Here is a 22,029-nt window from a genome sequence, read left to right as displayed (position 1 = left end):
AGCATAGTCCTGCTCGTCCTGACCCCATGGAAAGTCCAAGGGAAGGGTGCAGCTAAGGGGTGCAGTCAGAGGCAGAGGGTCCCCAAGCCAGACTCCTACACCACCTGGAGCTTCCCTGGTACTCATTTCCTAGACCCTGTTGAGTGACCAAGAACAGTAATGTCCAAAAGCATGGCCACCACCAGTGCTCAAGGGCCCTCTCCCCATTCAGAGGCACTCTACAGCTATCCCTAGGTCTTTGTCCCTCTCCTTCCTGATGTCTGAGGAGCAACAATTATGGGAGACAGTAGCAGAAGGAATATGGGTAGGATCAGGCTTACTGGCACTAAAAAAAAAAAAAAAAAAAACTGAGCCAAAATATAACCAATTCTTTCCACCATCTTCCCCTAATACCACACATACACTGGATACGACCGAGCATCCCCCTCGCCCACTGGGGTTATCCTTTTGTACCTTGTTTCCCTCAGGAATGCTTGTACGGTAGGTGGAGGGTACAAAGAACATGGCATTTCCTATTTGGCTCATCCATGAGGAAAACATCCAGACCTTATGCTACTTAACTCTAAGAGCCTGCTCCAGAGAGAACTCACTGACCCACCTCCCCACATTCCCCCCAACTTTGGTTCAGGGATCAGAGAACACCCCAGGGGATATTTCAGTAGAGTCCCTAAAAGAAGGGGTCAGATCAGATTCTAGGTCGGCCACCAAGGTCAGGAAGGGGCTCTTTACCTTGGACTTTTCTTCATCGGCATCGAAGATAGAGCTCTTGGGCCAGGGAGAAGGTGGAGGCAAAATTTTATCCATTGGTAGTTTAGGGTCTTGCTTTACGATTCCTAAAACACAATTCGTGAAATTAAGATACGGCTAAGGGTAGCCACTGACTTCAGTAGGATGCAGCATCAAGTCCAGAAACTCCCAGTTCCTGATGTCCCACTGCACAAACACGATCAATGACCTTAAAGGGATAGACTGAGGGTATGACCAAGGCTCTGCAACCTCCCTCAGGAGACTCCAAGGAACCAGCACAAAGACATGGACATCAGAACCAACTGAGATCAGCACCAGATCCTAGGGCTTGTGGGCCATGGGCCTCATGCTATAAAAATACTGATCATTACATACAGGTACGTAACCTCCCAGGGCCCAGAAGTTACTGTAGGATCCATGACCCTCTCGACAACAGTGAGTACTTGTGCCAGGGAAAAATAGTCTATCCTGAATCCAGGTTCCTTCTTCTACAGAGTTCTACGGACTCCCAGCTCCCACACAGGACACAGAAAGGCATGAACTGCATGACTCCAACCCCGACAACACGACACTGGACAACCTACAAATCCACCACTTTTCCTGAATCCACCAGAGAGTGGAGATCACCGGGCAAGAAATCTAAGGAAAGGCAGGGCCTCCAAGCAAAAACTGAAGGCAACACCAAGGCGGATAATTCAGTAAACTTGTTTCTAAATTGTTTACAGGCCGGTGTGAGCTAGCGAGAGAACACAGAACCTCCGAGGCCCACACCACAAGAGGAACAGGTTCTTCACAGGGCCTCACCAGGCACTCATGGAAAGACACAGGAAAGGCCTGCTGTCCCACTTCCGTCCTCCTCTCTCCCTCCAGAACAAACACCTTCAACTGCTGGGAAGGACATCAAACCCTGCAGTCCTCAGAGCAGCGGCAGAAACCGACTGCAGCTTCGGAACACAAAAGAAAGACTTATGCCTCTGGGGGAGGGGCAGGATCACAAACAGGTGCTACCGAGACCCGGGGACACAATGCCCACCTAAAACCGAGGCTTAGAACAGAGAACAATGACCCCTGCCCCCACCAGGCTAACTGGCATTGGGTAACAAGTTGTAACAGTCGACTATCAGGAAAGTATCCAGAATAAGACCCTCTCAGAGGTGCAGAGGAAAAAAGGAAGACCTAATGCTGAGATGGAGCGGATACTGAGAAAAACTCTAGCAAATCAGCTCCCACACTCAATACAACCCAACACCAGAGGAATTTAAAATCTGGTACAGTGAATGAGGGTAACTATAGCAACAGCAGTCCCAAGCCCAGCTCAACTCCTGCTACAAGAAGGAAAGGTCTGCCTGTTTCCAGTGATCAGAAACTATTTGTCTCAGGGGCGCCTGGGTAGCTCAGTCGGTTAAGCGTCTGCCTTCAGCTCAGGTCATGATCCCAGGGTCCTGGATCGAGCCCCACATCGGGCCCCCTGCTCAGCAGGGAGTCGGCTTCTCCCTCTCCCCCTCCCACCTGCTCTCTCTCAAATAAGTGAATCAAGTTTTTAAAAAAATAAAACCGGGGCGCCTGGGTGGCTCAGTTGGTTAAGCGTCTGCCTTCGGCTCAGGTCATGACCCCAGGGTCCTGGAGTCAAGCCCCACATCGGGCTCCCTGCTCGACTGGGAGCCTGCTTCTCCCTCTCCCTCTGCCTGCTGCTCTGCCTACTTGTGCTCTCTCTCGATCTGTCAAAAAAATAAATCTTTTAAAAAATAAATAAAATCTTTAAAAAAATCATTTGTCTCAGACTCTACTGTCCTACACAAGATGTCCAGCTTTCACTGAAAAAACCACAAAGCAAACAAAAAAACAAGAACGACTGCGAAGAGGAAATGCAATGTAAGCCAAGGAGTCCGACCTTGTTTCTTCAGCATCTGGTAAGCGTCTCGGATCTTGATATCCTCTGGAAACCAGACGGTCCAACTAAAGAGTATTTCGATGACTCTTCCTTTAACTTTTTCTGTGGTCCAGGACCCTAGGTACTAAAAATAAAAAGGGAAGAATTACAAAGCTGGAAAGGACTTAGCCAGCACATGCTACCACAGACGAGATGGCCACTGAGGTCCAGGGAAGCGAGCTGCCCAAGGCTGGTGGAGACCGGCGGCACTAGAGGCCAAACCGCCTGGCCCCCAGCCCCAGGGTGCCTTCTTGGTTTCCAGGAGTCAACCTCCACAACTGCTCAAGTGAAACCCACCATATATTGGGATAGGTTAGAGCCACAGGGGACACTCATTTTTTGAATGAGGCAAGATTATGAAAATTTATTTGGTCTTTGTCTCTAGTTCCTGGCACAGTTTCAAAAAACCCTTGGAATTTCCTGAGTTTCAGCAATAGCTTTTGTTGGGGGCGCCTAGGTGGCTCAGTTGGTTAAGCAACTGCCTTCTGCTCAGGTCATGATCCCAAGGTCCTGGGATCGAGCCCCACGTCGGGCTCCTTGCTCAGGGGGGAGCCTGCTTCTCCCTTTCCCTCTGCTTGCTACTCTGCCTGCTTGTGCTTTCTCTCTGTCAAAGGAATAAATAAAATCTTAAAAAAAAGGAATAGCTTTTGTTATTCACCATGAGCCCCCTTGGACCACATGTGAGTTTATGTTCACCATTCATGGTGGGAGCTTAGTTTCAAGGGAGAGACTGACCACTTCAGAAAAACCCACCATGTGATGACAGGGTTGGAACTTTCAGACCAACTCCCAGGAGGGCCGGGGGCTGGAGATGGAGTTCAATCCTAGCTAATGATTTAATCAAAATGCCTACATAACTTCAGATAAAAACTGGCAGACAAGGAGCTTCGGAGAGTTAGAACACATGGATGTCCTGGGAGGGTGGTGTGGAGGCTCTGACCTTGGTCTATGGAGCTCTTCCACTTACATCCTTTATAACAAAAGGATAATAGTGAATATCGTTACTTTCCTATCTTTTGTGAGTCTTTCTGGTGAATTACGAAACCTGGTGGAGGGAGTCACGGGAACCCCTGAATTTATAGCTGGTCAGAGAGCAGGAAGTAGCCTGAGGACATCTAAGACCCCTGGCTGGTATCTGATGCAGGCAGGTCTAGGTAGGACTGAGCCCTTCATGCGCAGGGTCTATAATAACTCCGGTTATTAGTGGCAGAAGTGAAATGAATTAAACTGTGGGACCCACAGCTGATATCAGAGAATTGCTGAGAAGTAGCAAAGAAGCATTCCATCTAGTTAGGTACCCAAGAACGGTGTTGCTAAGACAAGGCCAGGAGAAAAGGTGCAGAGGGCAAGCAAGAAGGGACATAAAGCCACACCTGGTATCTCTTGCCACTGCCACCAAAAAACCTGTCCTCGAGCTTGAGTTTCTCACCCCTCTAGGCCAGCCATCCCAAGGCCATATTTAAAGGGAGAACGTGAAAATGCTGACAACCAAAGGCAGGGCTCAGCTGATGAACATGACCAGCATCCCAGACCTTGGAGAGCGTTGGGGAAGGCCATCAAGAAAGATGTGACCGCCAGCTGATCTGTGAGCTGGACTTGGGCAAACTAAGGTTTCTCACCCCTTCCACTGTCCTGGGAATGTGGACAGAGCCATGAGATAGTGATGTGGTGTGGAGAACACCAACACAGTACCACTCACTGAACCCCCTTAAGGCCTTTATGTAAACTCTGAAGATGTGGCAGGGGTAGAGATCTACTTGCCTTGCTGCCACCCAGGACAAGCGTCCTATCTAAGTTCCATTTCAGACCACACCCGGGAAGCTCCCGAGAAGGTTACGATCCAACAAAGAGGAAAGCTTTCGCATGCAGGACATTCCCTCTCAGCTCTGTTGTAAAGCAGGACCGGCCGACAGGCTCTGTCGTGAGCAGGCCTACTTCTGGATCAAGAAGGGGCACAAGGGTTTGAAGGCTGGGCCAGGGACAGTACAGCGAGCAAGTAAGTGTAAGTACAGCCAAGCCCAGGCTGCTCACCTTTGGGGACAACACTTTGATCAGCTCATTCAGGAAGCGGAATTTGGCCACCTCGTTGTGGAACTTCTCCCCACAGTGGTTCACACACATCTCCAGTACCTGCATGGACACAAGAGCCCCATGAGAAAAGGAAAACCATTGGCTTCAGGGCTCATCTCATAGCTGATAAGCATCTGCTGGAACCATAGCTAGTGTTTCCTCAAGACGACAAAGACACTATAGTCTGAGGAAGGGTGACATTTTCAGATTAAGAAAAAATTGCTACCTGCCTGATTTGCTGTAACTGCCAGGTTTGTGCCCAGGAGAAAGCTCAGTGGGGTGTACCCTGAGGCCTTCCCACCTTTTAAGGAGACCATGTGGGCAGGACACACTGGCTAGAGAATCCTGTCCTCCTCAGAGGCAGAGACCTGATCTGTAGCACACAAGGACTACTGAGCCACAGGCTACCTGCTGACACTCAGATGGCAAGACAGGCCCGCACACATCTTCTTTGGTTCGTGCTATTGTTTAACATTTCAAGTTAGTCACAAACATCAATAAACTCAGAGAATGGATATAAAACTCTGGATCTCTGACTCCTGGAAAACAAAGTTCTAGCAACACCAGGCCACAGCTGCACGCCTGGAGTAGCCAGCCAGCCGGTCCTGTGCCACAGCTGCCCTCTGCACACTGGCCTCACGCTCTCCTGGGTTTCCATCCTCACCCAGCAGCTCACTCGTTTATGGGACCAGTCAGGCCCTGCTACATGGCCCCTGAAATCGCCAGCCCTGGTCTGGGGAAGATGAAGGGAAAGAAAGCCTTCTTTTCCGTCCCCCAAAGCAGGCTCAATGCTACTCTCTCAAAACAGACCTAGGATGGGGCAACCCAAGCACAGAACTCGCTATCGGACGTTCTCCACCACGTGAAATGGGCCTGGGGTCCAGCACTCTCTAGCTGCATGTCAGGAAAGTATAAGCGCAAGGGCAAGCCAAACTCACCGTTAAGGCATAAAGAGCTTCTTTCTCTTGTGGAGACTGGATCTTGTGGGCCAGTAGCCAGGGCGCATGGGTTGGGCTAAGGGAAAACAGAGAGACCTGGGCTGTGGGTGGAGAGGAAGAAACCAACTGGTATGGCTGAGTACACTCCGTCAAGTCACCTCTCTTCCAGAAGCACGGGTCCCAAAGCAGAGGTGGAGTGACGGGCACAGAGCCCACACACCTGCCTCTGAAGGAGGCAAACCTCCACCCACCCTCGGTGCAGTGACAGCATCTGACATCCTCCTCCCTGCAGCCAACCCACCCCTAGAACTCCAAGCTGAGCACTCAAGGCCAGACCTGTGTGGAACCAGACTGTGAGCAGAAGACCCTATCGGATGACAAAGGCTCAGTAAACACTGGAGTAGAAAGTGTGATCAAACTTTTCCCCCATTTCAAGATGCCGACTATGCAGCATCACGTAGATTAAACGTGTATGGCTGACATGATTCTTCAGTTCCTATCCAAATGCTTTGGAAACAGAAACCAAATTTAAAAACAAAAACAAAACCAGAAACCAACAAAATTTCACCCTCTTCCTGCATTTTCTTAAGAAAGAAGACATTTAAAATTACGGAGAATACACTGATCTCTTTCACATTCCTATGTAACCTAGCTACCTTCTAACCCTAACATTCAGGGGTCTCCTTAGCATGAGTCACATAGAACACTGCAATTTTTTTCCCATTTGCTATTCCCAGAAAAATAATGTTCTCAGATCATGGAGGAAAAAAAAGGAAAGAAAGCCTCACTTTCTTTCTCTGAGGTAAAACAGACCCAAGAGACCGAAGCATGCACTTTGTCTGAGGTATCCCAAGTCAAGTGTATGTCTGTGAAGGTCACCTTACCCATTGGGATCAGTGTTCACCTGGTCACAGAAATTCTGGATAGCGGACCAATCCTGTTCTGACACGCTTGGGTCTGTGGCTTTATCTGTCAAGGAAATAAAAATAAAGAATGAAAAGAAATATACACCCGCCCCTCCACAAATAAAGTGGCAGCCAAGGACAGTGCTAGCACACCTCCAGGGGATCAGACCCAGCAAGCAGACAGCTGAAAGGGACAGGACCATGGCTATGCTGTTGGCTACCATCAGGCACAGTGTCCGGCACATGATAAGGCCTCAGTGAAGACTGGCTCACTGAATGAACAAGCTTTTGTCTGCAAGAGACTCCCCTTCCGGTGCAGCGGTTGGCCTGCGTACGCCTCCTTCATGCCCCGTCAGGATTTCCCCCCTCTTTGGCCCTGCAATAAGGATGAGCGAGGGCCAGCATCCGGGAGGCTACCCCCCACCTTCTTCTTGAGAGGGGTGGGGGCAGAGGGAGAAGCAGACTCCCCGCTGAGCAAGGAGCCTGATGTGGGGCTCGATCCCAGGACCCTGGGATCACGACCTGAGCTGAAGGCAATCAACCACCTGAACCACGCAGGCGCCCCGCGGGAGGCTACTTCTAACTTTCTTAGCTATGTGATGGTAAGATTAGAACATACCACAAGGCTCTGGGTGGCTCCACTTGGTCACCTCACCATCTCCTCAAAAACAATAAACCCTAAGTCTAACCCTCAGCTTACTGAAATCCTCTCTGACCGTCCTATGTAAGAAGCTTCTCCATGTATCAGTGGCTTGTGCGCGCTAACAAAAGGACCTCCTCGCATTCACTCCTCAAAATGCTGTTCCCTTCTGTACACTTGCACATTCCCGGGACCCCAGATCCAATCATGCTACAATCCGTCGATGAAATCTGAGGACACTAAGCACTGAACGGGTGGCGGCACAGCCAGAGATACCTACAGAAGGGGGATTATCAGAAGGCCTAACAGACCAGGCTCCGCTGAGGGGAGGGGTGATCTTCGACCTTCCTGGTGCTGGACAACAGCTTCTCTCCTCCCACTGCTGCTGCCTAGAATTCCCAAGAAGGGTGTCCATCCCACATGTCCTGCCCCAGACTAAACCAGGCCCTGCTCTCTCACACAGGAGCTGCTGGGAGGCCTCTGTCCTATGCTTTCCTAACCCCCACCCCTCGACTCCTTGCTGTCCAACTTCTGGGGGACTACCTACCCCTCCAGTGAAAGACCTTGCTGAAGGCTCCTGACAGAGAAGCTCTTTCAAGCTCTGTAACAGGCTGATTCTAGGGTCCTGTTTCTGATATTATTCCTTATGCCTGAACATTTACTTTGGTCCTCTCAAAATCCTACCCATTTTTCAAGGCCCATCTGAATTTCCACCTTCCCCCAAAACCTCCTCCCACTGCTCCAGCCCCTGTGATTCTCCTCCCTTCGGGTTACTGAAGAGTCCAAGGTCAAGCAGAGTTTAACCTTTCCGGACTGCAGTCACACTTCTGTCATGTGGAAGTCATGTGTCTCCCCAGCTCAACTGTGAGATTCAAAAAGCCAACTCCATTCTAAGTGAAAAAAGACAACAAGGGAGAACAAAGGAATCAGACTGTCACTGCCCACATTCCCTCACCTGTTCCCCCTCAAAGCTCTTTCCTATGCTGGATCTCGAAAATTCTATCCATCCTTTGAGCCCCAATTCAAATGTCACTTCTTCATGAAGACTTCCTTGATTTGTTTCCCACCCCCACCAAACAGAAGCCTCTCTTCCTTCTCAGAAGACCTGCATTCTACCTGCCCCTCTTACGATGGAGACGTCTAGCTCCAATCCTGACTAGCTACATGTTCTTGGGCTCCCAGGGCCTCAGTTCCCTCCACTATAAAGGAAAACAGCACCTTCCTCAAAGGTCATTCCTGAGGTTTTTTATAAGGTGGTATCTAAAGTGCCTGGTACAGCAGCAAATATTAAAGTAACCAATAAAGGACAGCTAAATCTTATTGTTCATTATAATGCACAGTCTCTGCCTTTTACTTTAAAAACATGTGTACGTGACTTACTGCACCTAAAGGGAATAAAACTCTAGAAGGCAAAAGCCATATATTCCCTGCAGTGCTTAGTACAATACCTTCCTCAAAGGCACAAAATAATTACTCATGAAATAAATTATTTAAAGCAGTGATTCTCAGAGATCCTGATTAAAGAGGTCTGACTCATCTTAAATAATTCTGCCTGATTTTAGCTTCCTGAAGTTTTAGTTCACTACCAGGTCAAGACTGATGCCTCTGGGCACTCAGAAACTCGACCCATGACTGGACCTAGAGCAGAGATCGGCAAAATCCAGCCTTCCTCCTCCTCACCCCCTCCCCGGCCACCAAGTGAAAAGAGTAAGACAGTCACCAGCTTTTCCAAAGAAAGGAATAAGACACATCTGTGAGGTTAAGTCATGTTCCAAACCCTTAACCAAGGCAAAGCAGCAAGATCTATAAAGTGTAAGTTTATTTGTATCATGAGGATTCCCTCAAAGTTCATCCCAGCCCCCAAATAGCAATAGTAGTATTAGCTGCCTTTTTTTTTTTCTTTTTTGTAAAGAAGTTACCATGTACCAGCCACTAGGCTGAGTGTTTCCCAAGCCTCCCTCCCGTCCAGGGTTAAGAAGGGAGAGGGCCACTATTCTCTCACCATTTTAGAGGCAAAGAAACCTGCCCAGCTACAAAAGCTGGAGAACAGCAACAAAACTGCAGTCCCAGGTCTGCCCCGAGCCAGGGCCCAAACACTTCTCTCAGTTGCTTGACAGAGACAGGGCCTCTTGGGGAACTAGTTTCAACTTTCTTGCCACTAAGTTATCAGCTCCCTCAAGCAGGAAGACAGGTCTCGTTCACCTTCACATCCTCCAGAATGTCACTGGCACAAATATCTACTGAATGAATGAATGATTCACCTTTTGCTCTGCAGAGCCTGGCCAGCTGGCTGGACTGATTTTTGACTCCAGGGGAGGGTTAGCCCAGTTCGGAAATAAGTGGGTCTTCTACAATATAATGCCAGCCGGCAAGGCTGTTTCAGAGGCTTCCTGCGGCTCCAGAGAAAACGAACCCCTGGCCCCCCCAAGGTCCACCCACTGGGTCTGATCAGGCCGTAGCACCCCTAGGGTACAGGACACCCATCTGCCCCAAGGAGTGGCTGGCAGCCAGCAGGGCATGGCCAGGGAAAGACTCAAAGAACCCCTTATCTGCTTCTCAGGACTGCCACAGCCCTACCAGGGGCCACCCCAGGCATTAAGTGGTTTCTTTAGCTGGCACTTGGGCAGGACAAAGAACACTAGTGCCATGTATCTACTTAATAAAAGCAGTGTTCCTATGCATTTCAAGCCCGTTACAGGGTGAGAGGTATTAAGAAAACAGCTGAGACCTCTAGCAGTGAGTGACATGGCTCATCTAAGAGTGACTAAATCCGAAGCCAAATCATCTCACACAGCTGCCAATGAACCACGAGAGTCCTGACTCCAGCGCCAGGAGCAGCCTAGGCTGGTCAGGGGAACCCCGAGGCTTTGGGGAAGCAGTCACCTCAAGGAACACTTAGAGTTCCATCCTTCGGGAAGTCTACAGTCCAGGAGTCCTTCAGTTAAGCCCACGACAGAAACCCAAGACCCACCCTGGGAATGTCCTATGCTAGGCTCCAAGATAAAGAATGAGCTCAGCCCTCAAGAAGCTGGGAGAGTATAAATAGATTGCAATTTGACCACCCCCGATCCCCAAGAGGCACAAAAGTGGGGCTGGAAGGAAGACAGGACATATCACCTGGGAGTAGGTCCAGGTGAAAGGAAGACGGCTTTGCCGAGCACCCCACTACAAGCACGAAAGATGGCCCAGAGCCCCTGGCAGCACCACTACGGCTACAGTCCCAGGGACCAAGGGGACCCAGCACAGCTTTTAACAGCATAGGACTGGCAACAACCTCAAAGGCCCGCTAACAGGGAGCTGGGTACGTCAATTATTGTATACCCATACAGTGGGACGGAGGTTCTCAGTAACAAGAATGAGGCAGCTCTCTATGCAATCCTGGGGAACCACCACCAAAATCAATTAAGTTTGGGGGTCAGGGGTTGCAGAATGCACAGAAGCTGCTATTTGCATTTTTTTAAAGCATGAATTTCTGGTAACACCTTCCTCCCCCCCACCTAATTTTTATTAAATTCTAGTTAGTTAACATATAGCATAATATTGGTTTCAGGAGAATTCAGTGATTCATCACTTCGGCTTCCTGATGTTCCTTTGAGGAGCTACTCCTCCCCAGTTCCAAAGGTTTTCCTTTTTTTTTTTTTCTCCTGCTAAGCCAATATGAGTTTTTTGCCACTCACAACTAAAAACACTAATGATAATATCTAACACCACATGCCAGGCACTGTTCTAAGTGCTACACATGTATTAACAACTCTAAGGTCAGATTACTACTATCCCCGTCTTCAAGACACAGCTGCCCTGCTGGGCTGACGCAAGGTCTGTTAGTGACCTGAGCCTGGCAGTCCTCAGATCCCACCTACAATGACTTCCTTCTCCATCCAGCCCAGACTCAGTGCATTTCTTCAGCTACACCCCTGTCCTTGCCACACCATCAACCCCTCTACCTCCTTGGCCTTCCATTGTACCAGCTCCACTGTGCCCATCACCCCAGCAAATCCAGTTTAAACCATAGCTCGCCTCCTCTGATCCTACTAGGGGTGAAGAATCACACAACCTTGAAGACTACAAGAAACACTTCCGATGTCCAATCAACACTCCGAAGTCCAAACTCAGAGGATCTCAAGTGTGAAGGGAGAAGGTGATCCTGCCCTTTTCCTCTGAGGGGACATTTGGCAATATCTGGAGATGCTTTTGGTTTTATGTGGGCATTTTGGTGTGTGCTGTTGGCATCTAGTGGGTTGAGGCTAGGGATTCTACTAAACATCCTATAATGCACAGGACAGACCCCCACAACACAGAATTATCAGACCCAATGTCAACAGTGTCAAGGTTGAGAGACCCTGCTCTCAAGCATCCAGGTGGGCACCCTTTTGTTTCCCTTACCAGCCGTTCCCAAACTTCCCCACTTCCTCCCTGAAGCCCCCAGTTCCATCTCTGCCCCTGACACTCAGCAGGGAATGGTGGTGGTCACACGGGACCTTATTTGCATGTGCAATCATCTTTATCTCCTTCCCCAAACATTCAGAAAAACAAAAGGTGCCCTTCTTCTCTTTGAAGCCAAGTCACCCCTTTCTGCTCTGGCTCTGACCTCCTTCAGCATCTTCAAGGCCCTCACCCCTGGCTCCAGCATTGGACTTGGGATTTAAGGATAGTTCCCCAAAGGAACAGTAGCGTAAAGAGGGGCTTACAGGTGCCCTTCTCCTTTTGAGATCTCCTTTACACCTAAATTCCCTCTGGCTATGCTCCCTCCTTCCTTTCACAAATACCATTAAAAAAAAAAAAAAGAAAGAAAGAAAAAAGGGCTGGTGACCAGGAGCTACATGCTCCCTACACCAGATAAACTGTATTTCAGAGTAGCTGTTGCCAACTCTTGAAAACTCAAGAGATTTCACATAAAATATAGGTTCTAGCTCTAACTGAAAAACTGCAAGATCTAGCACCTTTGGGACCATATCCGCCTAAAACAGAGGGTCTGAAGAACCCCCCACCTTGGGCAGTCAGGTTCCCTGTTGTCTCCTGCACCAGGTGAGCTGACAGTGTCCTCTCACCCAGTCCACCTGACTCTTTTTTGGCAACTCCAGTCTAGGCGTGTTCTCCACTACCTAATCAACCGCCTTCAGTCCCCACCACTTAAAGATACCTCATCAGTAACCTTTTAGTTGCCAAATTCAAAGTTCCCCCTTCTCCTGCCTCACCCTACTCCATCTTTCTGCCCACCAACTACACCCCTCCTTTGAGATGGGTGGCTCCCCACCCTCCCAGCTTTCTCCTGCCCGTGTCAGCGCCACCTTCCCTGTCAGGCTGCTTTTCCCACCTGCTTCCTAAACGCCACGCTCTATCTGCAAACCTCTGCTCTTAATAGCCACCGCCTGCCTGGACAAGCTCTCTGCCAGTGAAATGAAGATTCCCACGCTGACCTCCAGCTCCCACCCTTTCTGCAGCTGATCACCTGCCTACAGAGGGCCTCTTTGGCTATGCCACCTGTACCTCAAACTCCACAACGGAACCATCTTTTCCTTCTTAAACTGAGTCCTCCTCACAGGTGAGGCATTTCTAACCAACCAGTTCCCACAGCCCGAAATCCAGGATCCATCCTAGGTTCCTCCTAGTCTCCATTCGAATGCATCAAGGCTGCTGATTGTGCCTGCTAATTATTTCTACCCTCAGCCCCTAAGCACTACCAAAACAGTTTATTTACTGTCCCTGCCTGGCCTCGCCTCCCTAGCCAATTTGGCTCCACATGGCTGCAGGTGAGGCTTTTAATAGGTGTACTTGATCAGGCGCTCCCACTGAAAACTCCACCCCCACCCCGCCACAGGATAAAATACAAATTCCTTTCTGCAGCATCCAAGCCCCGATTAGCCCCCCAGCCTCTTTTCCAGGCTCTTTGTTCTTTAGGCTTTCCACATCAGCAGTACCCACTACTGGTTCCCAGAACGCCCCACACCCTCCCGTCCCCAGTTTTTTGCACATGGTTTCCTGTGCCTGAGTGCCTGAGGTGTTGTCACCTCTGCTGTCCACTCAAATGCTATGTCTGCTGTGACAATCCCCAGATAAACCGATCAACTCTTTACGACATGTTAAGCAAAAGCGGCCCGCACCCCAATTTGCCCTAATTATAGCAAGGTGCCCTGACTATGGGCTTGGACCCACTAAACAAGGTTTATTGTAATCAAGAACCCTGTGTTACGCACCTCAGGATTTCCAGCACCTAGCAGGGCCCGATACAAGACGCATACTCTGTAGCCTCCCTGAATTTCAATTCCTCATCGGTTACCCGTACCGGCCAGGACTGTGGTGAGGGGGAGTCCGGCCACAGTAAACGTACACAAAAGGTATAAAGGGCTTGTTTTGACATTAACAACAGCAGCCTGACAGAGATCTGTGCCAGCTCCGGAGAGACCGCAAGAGGCTGCCTGGCTTGCACGAGTCTCCTTCAGTGGAAAGGTCCTCTTCTCCAAAACGGGGTTAATAATAGAAGCTGCCTCTTGGGGTCGTAATGAGGATTAACAATGGCTGAAATGCCTCTAGCACAGTGCTTGACACAAAAGAAAAGCTCCCCAAACCCTAGCCATTACGTGAATCATGTTTGCGTGCTGCGACGACAGAGGTGGGCAGTGGCGGGGAGCAGAGCACCCAGACTGGTGTTCCGCCGCCCGGCCGACTCCTGAGGCTCCTCGAGGGAACCCGGGGCGATCCCCGCACCCACGCCCGGCCCAGCCCCCGGCCCTTGGCCACCTGCCCGCCGCCGCCGCGTCAGAAGAAAGGCCTTGGGGAGGCGGGAAGTCAGGCCTCACGTGTGTTGCTGAGCCCCCGCCGAGGGGCGGCCCCGCTACTCACTGAGCCACAGCTCCAGCGCCGCCGCCGGCCCCGGGGGCCCCTCGGCAGTCTCGGCCCCCGCCGCGGCCCCCGCTGCCACTGTCGCCGCCGCCGCCATGGCCCGGACCCCGCTGCTCAAGCTGCGGCTGCCCCTGGCCTCTAGCCGCCGCCGTCCGGCGCGCTCCGGGGCTGCCGACGCGGCAGGCGAGGGTTGGCACGTGACAGGGCGGGGGTCTGGAGAGGCCACGCCCACCAGTCAAGCCCCGCCTCCGGGCGAGCCTCGGGCCAGGGGCGCTGCCTCGCAGAGATGCCTGCCCTCCGCGGAGGCTGGGTTTGCCCAGCGTAGTTCTAGACCACAATGGGGTCAAGGCCCCTCAAGCCAACTTCGCGAGGCCTGCGTGCTCTTGTCCTTCCGGAGTAGGCTTGTCGGATGAAATGCAGGATGCCCAGTTAAATTTGAATTTCAGATAAACTAGGAATAGGGTTTTTCTTTGGGGGGCAGTATTTTTATCCAGGAGGGTCTTCCCCCACACCACCTTCTCTGAAATGACACACCGGCTTTCCGTCATATTGCCTTATTTTCTCCTTTACACATTACACCATTGATCTACTAAATATTGCCTATTTTGTTAAAGGATAATTTTCCCCCAAAAAAGTCATGATTCTCATACATACTGAAACAAATACATATTAAATATTTTAACTTTAATTAAATGAGGGGAACTGAGCAGATGTGATGTTGTAATTCACTCAAAAGAGAAAAAAAGGGGGACGCCTGGGTGGCTCATTCGTTAAACCTCTGCCTTCAGCTCAGGTTATGATCCCAGGAGCTCCCTCCTCCTCCGGGAAGCCTGCTTCTCCCTCTCCCACTCCCACTCCCCCTGCTTGTGTTCCCTCTCTCGCTATGTCTCTGTCAAATAAATAAAATCTTTAGGAAAAAAAAAAAGAGAAAAAAGGTTGGGGGCACCTGGGTGACTCAGTCGGTAGAGCCGGAGACTCTTGATCTTGGGGCTGGAAGTTCAAGCCCCATACTGGGTATAGAGATAATTTAAAATCTTTAAAAAAGAGAAAAGGCAAATGTATACGAATAAAGGATTGTTGGAACATATGGACAAATGCACACAAAACTAGCTTTTCCATCAGCAGTGAGGGCTGTCCACCCAAACTGCAGAATTTGCATTTCTATCAGTCATCTAGGAGTAACCACTTGTAAGAGGTCCAAGAGACAGTAAAAAGCCATGCTACCTAGAAGACACATAATTTTCCTTCAAAGCACGAATTGTCTATCCTCCATTACCTGTTTCACCCCACTAATAAAAGCAAAAACTTTGCTCTGTACACTTCTATATCCCCAGTACCTAGAATAGTGCCTGGCATGCTAGTGCCACTAAATATTTGTTGAATGGCCAAATGAACCCTACAAGCAATAAGAGGTAGCTATAGGGCTTTAGGTCCTGTCTCTGAATGAGGACTTCAACCACTTCCATCTTGACCTCAGTCTGTACTTTCTAATTGAGTAAATTCTTTCCAGCTTATCTCCTAACTGTGGCAAAGGCCCCACAGGAAAAGCATCCTGTGATGGGAACCAAACCTACCCCCTCAAGCAGTAAGGACGGCCCTGAGCCAGCAAGACCCCGGCCTGTGATTGACCCGAAGACATTGATGACCTGACTTCACTGCCAACCTTTGTCCCGCATGTTCCTTACAATAAACCTGCAAGTATTTTCAGCACTCTGGAGACAGTCTTTGAGATGTTTGTCTGCTCTGTTCCCTGCTGGCCTCATTGAAATAAATCCTTTTCTTGCTTCACCACCACTGTCTCTCTGCCTTTGGGTTTTGTCAGTAGTGAGGAACCAAACCTGATCTGTTTGGGACCCTCAGAGCCAGGGGCTCTTGCACCCTTGCGGCCCAGGGACTTCCCTATCCCAAGTAAATACACAATCTAAGTGAGTTAACCACTGTTGTGCCATCTCAGTTTCAAAATAAGTCTAGCCACACACATCTCTAACAGATTGCTGCCCATAGCACCCTTCCACACGGAAACTGTCATGAAAGCTCTGAACGACAAGAGATGGAAGTGCTGTTTGCCAGCCTCTATGCTAAACCTTTTACGGTTGTTACCGGTCTTGGTAAACTTGCGCTGCTTTAACAGAATACCCCAGACTGGGCGGTCTAAACAACAAGACATTTTCTCACAGGTCTGGAGGCTGGAAAGTCCAAGATAAGGTGCTGCAGATTGGGTCCCTGGTAAGACCCCACTTCCTGGTTTGCAGAGGGCTGCCATCTTGCTGTGTGCTTCCAAGGTGGAGGGAGGGAGAGAGAGAGAGCATGCAGTGTGGTCTCTTCCTCTTATAAAGATACTAATCTCTTCCTGAGGGCTCCACCTTTGTGACCACATCTAAACCTAATTAACTCCCAAAGTCCCACCTCCAAATACCATCACATATAGGGGCTTAGAGCTTCAGCATATGAATTTTCAGGGGACAGCTTTCACCTATAACATTATTCATATAGGGGAAATTTTGTTTTTCAAAGAATTATCTATAGCGTCCCCTTCTGTGTTCTTTTTTTTTGTTTCTTTGGGAATTATGTTACATCTCTGTAAACTGTAGATAACTGAAAGCAATTAAAAATTATTCTTGTCTACAGGCTTGCAAATGAATTGTCCTGGGAAAATACAACCTGCTCCATGTGGAAAAACCAGTTTGTCTCCATTTGCACATTCATTTCAATATTCCTGATCTATAAATGTGTCTGTCCTGTGGATTCTCCTTTGAACTGGTTGTAACATCTTCTCAGTGTCTTCACTAATGAGTCAAATAAAATAAACACCTGGAGACGCCAGAGCTGGGTTTCCTTACTGCAACAAATGTCTGGAGATGACTGAGACTGCGCCCCATAGGGGCAGGAGCTCTCCACTGGCCAAGGACCATTCATCACTTCCTAGATATTTCTTACACCTGGCTCACGTTACTTACGTGATTCTAAGCAACCGCACTCATTCAAAATTTTGACTAGTGGATCAGTTTTCCAACTGGTCTTTGTTAGAATAAGCTGGAGGGCTTGTTAAAACACATCATGCAGGGCCCAGCCCACACTGTTTCTAATTCAGTAGGTCTGGGATGAAGCCCAAGAATCTAATTCTCATTAGTCTCCAGGCGATGCTGATGCTGCTGGCCCAGGGACCGCAACAGAAAGACAAAAGGTAAGTGGGCAGTAAGGAAGTGGATTGGGAGTTCAGGGCAGTGGTTGGGTTTACATACCATCGAACTTCTGGCACTTTATAGATGCAAAATAATTATGGGTGGAACCGGAATCCTGTGGCTCTCCCTATCTAGCTCTAAGCACCAGATGGGAACTAATTGTACCTGAAGTCCTTTCTTTTGTATGTCCTGTTCCCTCAGCCTGGAACGACCTCCCTCTGCTGTCAAACTGTCAGCGTGAGGCTGCCAGATTTAGCCAATAAAAACAGAGGAAGCCCAGTTAAATCTGAATTTCAGACACACAAATAATTTTTTAGCACAAGTATGTCCCAAATATTGCCTGGGACATACTTATACTAAGACAATTACTATTTATCTGAAATTGAAATCAAAAGGCAAAACCCACCTCCTTCTAAAGGAAGTGTTCCCCAACTGGCTTCCCCCCCCACCCCCACCCAGGGATTCCATATCCCTGTACCAATTCCATTGCCTCTCCACCATCAGCTCCACACCTGTATTACGGTAATTGTTAGTCTCATGTGAGACTCTCATCTCTTTGAGGTGGGGGACCTTCTCTTTTGTTCTTTTTTTTAAAGCTTAACAAATAAATGTAAATACACATACATAAATATATACAAATAATTGGGGGTAAGAAATGCCTGTGGACTGAGCGTCTATAATTTTTCTTAAGATTTTGAGAGTGAGCGAGAGAGAAAGAGTGAGAGAGAGAGCAAGCGCACGAGCACACACAGGAACAGGGGAAGTGGGGGGGGAGAGGGAGAAGCAGACCCCCTGCTGAGCGTGGAGCCTGATGTGGGGGCTCGATCTTAGGACCCTGGGATCATGACCTGAGCCGAAGGCAGACGCTTAACTGACTGAGCCACCCAGGGGCCCCTGAGCGTCTATAATTAATGAGCCTTTACTATTCCTCTCCACATCCCCAGGCCTCAGAGGGCCTGGCACAAGAGGTATTTGTCAAATGAATGAATAAAGACAGGATTGAATGGACTCGGTTTAGAGGGGTTCTCCAGGTGGTGACAGCTTCCCCTCCTTGGCTGGGCTGTCCTACTGCCATCAGGATTGGGGGAGTGATGGGAGGGGGTGGAGCTGAGGGGGGCTCTGGCCTAGAGGGAAGGGCCGTGACCCTAACATTTGGCAGAGCTTTGAAGGATAACTTGGAGATCCCCCAGGCCATGATAATGAGCATGAGTGCCAAAACAAACTTGTACTGACTTCTAAATTAAAAAAACACATTCATATCCGGTGATTCACTAATGAAAATAGTTACCACCAATGATGTGAAGTCCCTGAAACACTGCACAGCAGCATTCTCGCTAAACATAGCGACTTCGGCGAAGCCAGCACCTGTGCTCTTGACTGCTCACCCTGACCATCTGATCCAATCAGAGGTGGATCTGGTCTTTGACTCCAGTGTCTCTGAGCAGCCATTGCGTGAAGCACAGCTGTTCTCAGCACCAGGGGCACAACGGTGAAGACAGGAGGCCCCCGTTCTCCTGAACTTTACTATCTGACACCAGCAAATAACTGCAGAACTCCTTACATACACGATTAGTTATGCAATCAATTCCAATTGTGTGCTTTGGAAAAGAAGAGGGTGCTGATGATGAAAGACAACAGGAAGACCTCCCGGGAAGAAGTCAGAGGTTTCCCTGATGTGATAGTGGAGCTGAGATCTGGAGGCTAGGAAGGAGGCAACCAGGCAAAACCAGAGAAGAGTGGGGAGAACAGCAGTACGAAGGCAGGACGGAGACGTGCCTGGGGACCTCGGGAAGGCATATGTGGTTGGAGGCCAGACAAGAGGGCACGTGAGGGGCCGTAAAGACTGAAGTGCAGCTGGGGAGACAGACCAGGGTCAGGCTGTGATGAGGAAGTGCGGCTTCATCCGAACAGTCCTCCTTCGTGTCTCATTTTCCAATCCTCTCCTATCAGGGCTCCCTGCTTCTGGTCTGGTTCTGCTCCAATCTCTCTGCAGCAAAGCTGCCAGGAGGAGCTTTCAAATAATCCATAAATCCGATCCTGTCGCTTCCCTGCTCAAAACCTTTCAATGGTTCCTCACCTTCCACCTCCTGAAGACTTAACTCATGTCTTCACTAACAGAACCCGCAATTTGTTCAAGTGCCCAGGGTTCCGCAACCCAGCCATGGACCTCAGGGAAGAGCGGGCCCTGCCCCCACTCTGGGTCTGACTGACCTATGAGGATGCCTCCCCCACTTTCCCAGAAGTTCAAGAATGGGGAAGTAAAGCAGGGAACGGTGCTTGGAGAAGATTCTTTGCATTTAGGGGGAGAGCTGCAGAAAGCCACTATCTCTGACAGCACATGAAGGAGGAAGTGCAGAGAGGCCCAACCACTTTAGGCAAGCCAACTGTCAGCACAGGAAACCAACCCAAGGCTATTGGCTGGGGCCAATACGGCAGAGATGGAAATAGAAAGACCCGGGGTCCTTACTGACGTCACTGGACGTTTAATTAACCAACGCTAGAGCCTGCCTTACCCCCTGAACTTCCTGTTACATGAAATACTAAATCTTATTTTAAGCTGGTTTGAATCTGGGTTTTTTTTTGTTGCTGTTGTCATTATTTGCATCAGATGGCACCCTGATACCCTTAACCTGGCAAAGAAAGGCCATTTGGGGGGGGCACCTGGATGGCTCAGTCGGTTAAGTGTCTGCCTTTGCCTCAGGTCATGATCCCAGGGGCCTGGGATTGAGCCCCACGTTGGGGGGCGGTCCCCTGCTCAGCGGGGAGCCTGCTTCTCCCTCTGCCCCTCCCCCTGCTCATGCTCTTTCTGTCAGATAAATAAAAAAAAATCTTAAAAAAAAAGGGCCATTTGGAATTTCCCTCTGCCTGGTTTCTCAGCCACTTCTACACCCCCTCAACTCCTACCCTTACTTCCGATCATGCTCACCTTTGTGAAGTTCTCCTCTCCTTCTACTTGGAATACTCTTCTAACCCCCACAGACCTGGGAAACTCCTACTCATCCTTTAGAACGCTGTTCAAAGGTCACTTCATCTGTAAAGCCTTCTAGTACCCCCTGAACAGATTAAAAGCCGCCCTCTCTGGACCCTCCTATTACCCAGAGGGTCCTCACTTTCTAAGTATTCATCACTCTTGGTCCCTGGGAAGGTAGGAATTTTGTCTTATGACCAATATATTAACTGATGAATAGACGACTTCCATTTGTCCCCACCCTTCACTTCAGTCTTTGTCCAAAGTCTATCTCATAGAGGGACACCTGGCTGGCTCAGTCAGTAGAGCAGGTGACTCTTAATCTTGGGGTTGTGGGTTCGGGCCCTACGTAGGGTGTAGAGATTACTTAGAAATAAAATCTTAAAAAAAAAAAAAGGCTGTCTCATAGACAGTTGGATTCAAAGCAAATTACAGGCCGCAGACCAGCTTGCTAACCACAATTGCAAATCTCGCAAAGCGATGCTGGGAAACTATTAAATTTGGCAGACCAGCTGATGACTGCCGCTTCTATTTTTTTTTTTGACTGCCACTTCTAAACACACTGGTCTGACTGATGGGGCCCTTATTTTTTCCGTAAGATCCTCACTTGATTCCCTACTATGTGTCAGGCAATAGGCCAGGCACCATGGTTATAACCAAGAATGAGGCAAACTGCCTGCCTTTCTTCATCTTACATTCTTTAGAGTAAGGGAGGGAGGCAGTAAACACGTACAAGTATGCTATATAATTTCATATAGTAGTAAGTATTATGTAGAAACAAAGTAGGATAAAGGCAATGGAAATGAAATTCCAAATGTGGTTACAGAACAATAATTTTCTAGAAAAGATCCTCTCTGAGGGACACTGACAGAGAATGTGCTGAGGGGAAGGAACCACTCTCCCTACTCAGTACAGTGGGCCCCCCTGCAGCCACGGTCCTATTGTGTGACTCTGTCCCACTGGCCACAGCTGACTGGACCACAAGCAGACAGCTGACCCAAGTGAGGCCCATCAGATTCCTCCTGGGAATCTGGACGTGCAATACCAGTTATCTAACTGGTAGTGTAGGGTGAGAGGAGGATTCGGCTTTAAGGCTGGGGCAGTTGTTGGCCAAGTACAGAAAGAGAAAGGCGGCCTGCAGAAGGAAGACGAGGGGAGCAGACCCAGCTGAATGTTAGAGACTGTGGTGTGAGGGACAAAAGTGAGGTTCTTGAGTCCCAGTGGATTGGCAGGTACAGATTCCAGGCTCTCGAAAGGTCCAGCTGGAAGTCCTCCCGTTTGATCTGTGAGAGTCCTACCTCTCCGATAAATACCTTTTGCAGTTCAAGTTAGTCTGAGTGGGGGCGGGGGTGGCTGGGTGGCTCAGTCAGTTAAGGGTCTGCCTTAGGCTCGGGTCATGATCTCTGCGTCCTGGGATTGAGCCCTGTGTTGGGCTCCCCGCTCAGCGGGGCGTCTGCTTTTCCCTCTCCCACTGCCCCTCCCCCTGCTCCTTCTCTCTGTCAAATAAATAATCTTTTTTTTTTTTATTTTAAAGTCAGTCTGAGTGTTTCTATGCTTTACAATCAAGATTGCCCTTTCTAAGAATGAAAATACCGGTGCTGATGATGATGGTAACAGATAACATCGGTTAAGTGCCAAGCACTGTTTTAAGAACTTTCCATATAACATCTATTTTTTTTCTTCTTTAAACTTTTTTATTGTTGTTAATCACCATACATTACATCATTAGTTTCTGATGTAGTGTTCCATGATTCATTGTTTGTGCATAACACCCAGTGCTCCACGCAGAATGTGCCCTCTTTAATACCC

The 22,029-nt window shown here is 49.2% G+C and overlaps 1 protein-coding gene across 1 annotated transcript in view; it reads right to left on the bottom strand.

Moving 5' to 3' along the window:
- GGA2 (golgi associated, gamma adaptin ear containing, ARF binding protein 2) overlaps window positions 1-14,252 on the bottom strand; it is a 30,535-nt gene extending 16,283 nt beyond the window's left edge. Inside the window, exons 1-6 of the mRNA XM_027609953.2 lie at window positions 14,071-14,252; window positions 6,570-6,654; window positions 5,686-5,761; window positions 4,709-4,807; window positions 2,639-2,762; window positions 730-833 (exon numbers count right to left, since the gene is read on the bottom strand). Of these exons, the coding sequence (XP_027465754.1) occupies window positions 730-833; window positions 2,639-2,762; window positions 4,709-4,807; window positions 5,686-5,761; window positions 6,570-6,654; window positions 14,071-14,167 (585 nt within the window). The 5' untranslated portion in view covers window positions 14,168-14,252. The remainder of the gene's footprint in view (window positions 1-729; window positions 834-2,638; window positions 2,763-4,708; window positions 4,808-5,685; window positions 5,762-6,569; window positions 6,655-14,070) is intronic.
- Between the last annotated feature and the right edge of the window lie 7,777 nt (window positions 14,253-22,029).

The sequence above is a fragment of the Zalophus californianus genome, chromosome 10, assembly GCF_009762305.2.
Source record: "Zalophus californianus isolate mZalCal1 chromosome 10, mZalCal1.pri.v2, whole genome shotgun sequence".
Lineage (NCBI taxonomy): Eukaryota > Metazoa > Chordata > Mammalia > Carnivora > Otariidae > Zalophus > Zalophus californianus.
Note: the sequence above shows the minus strand (reverse complement) of the source record. Positions and strands in the feature narration are given on the sequence as shown.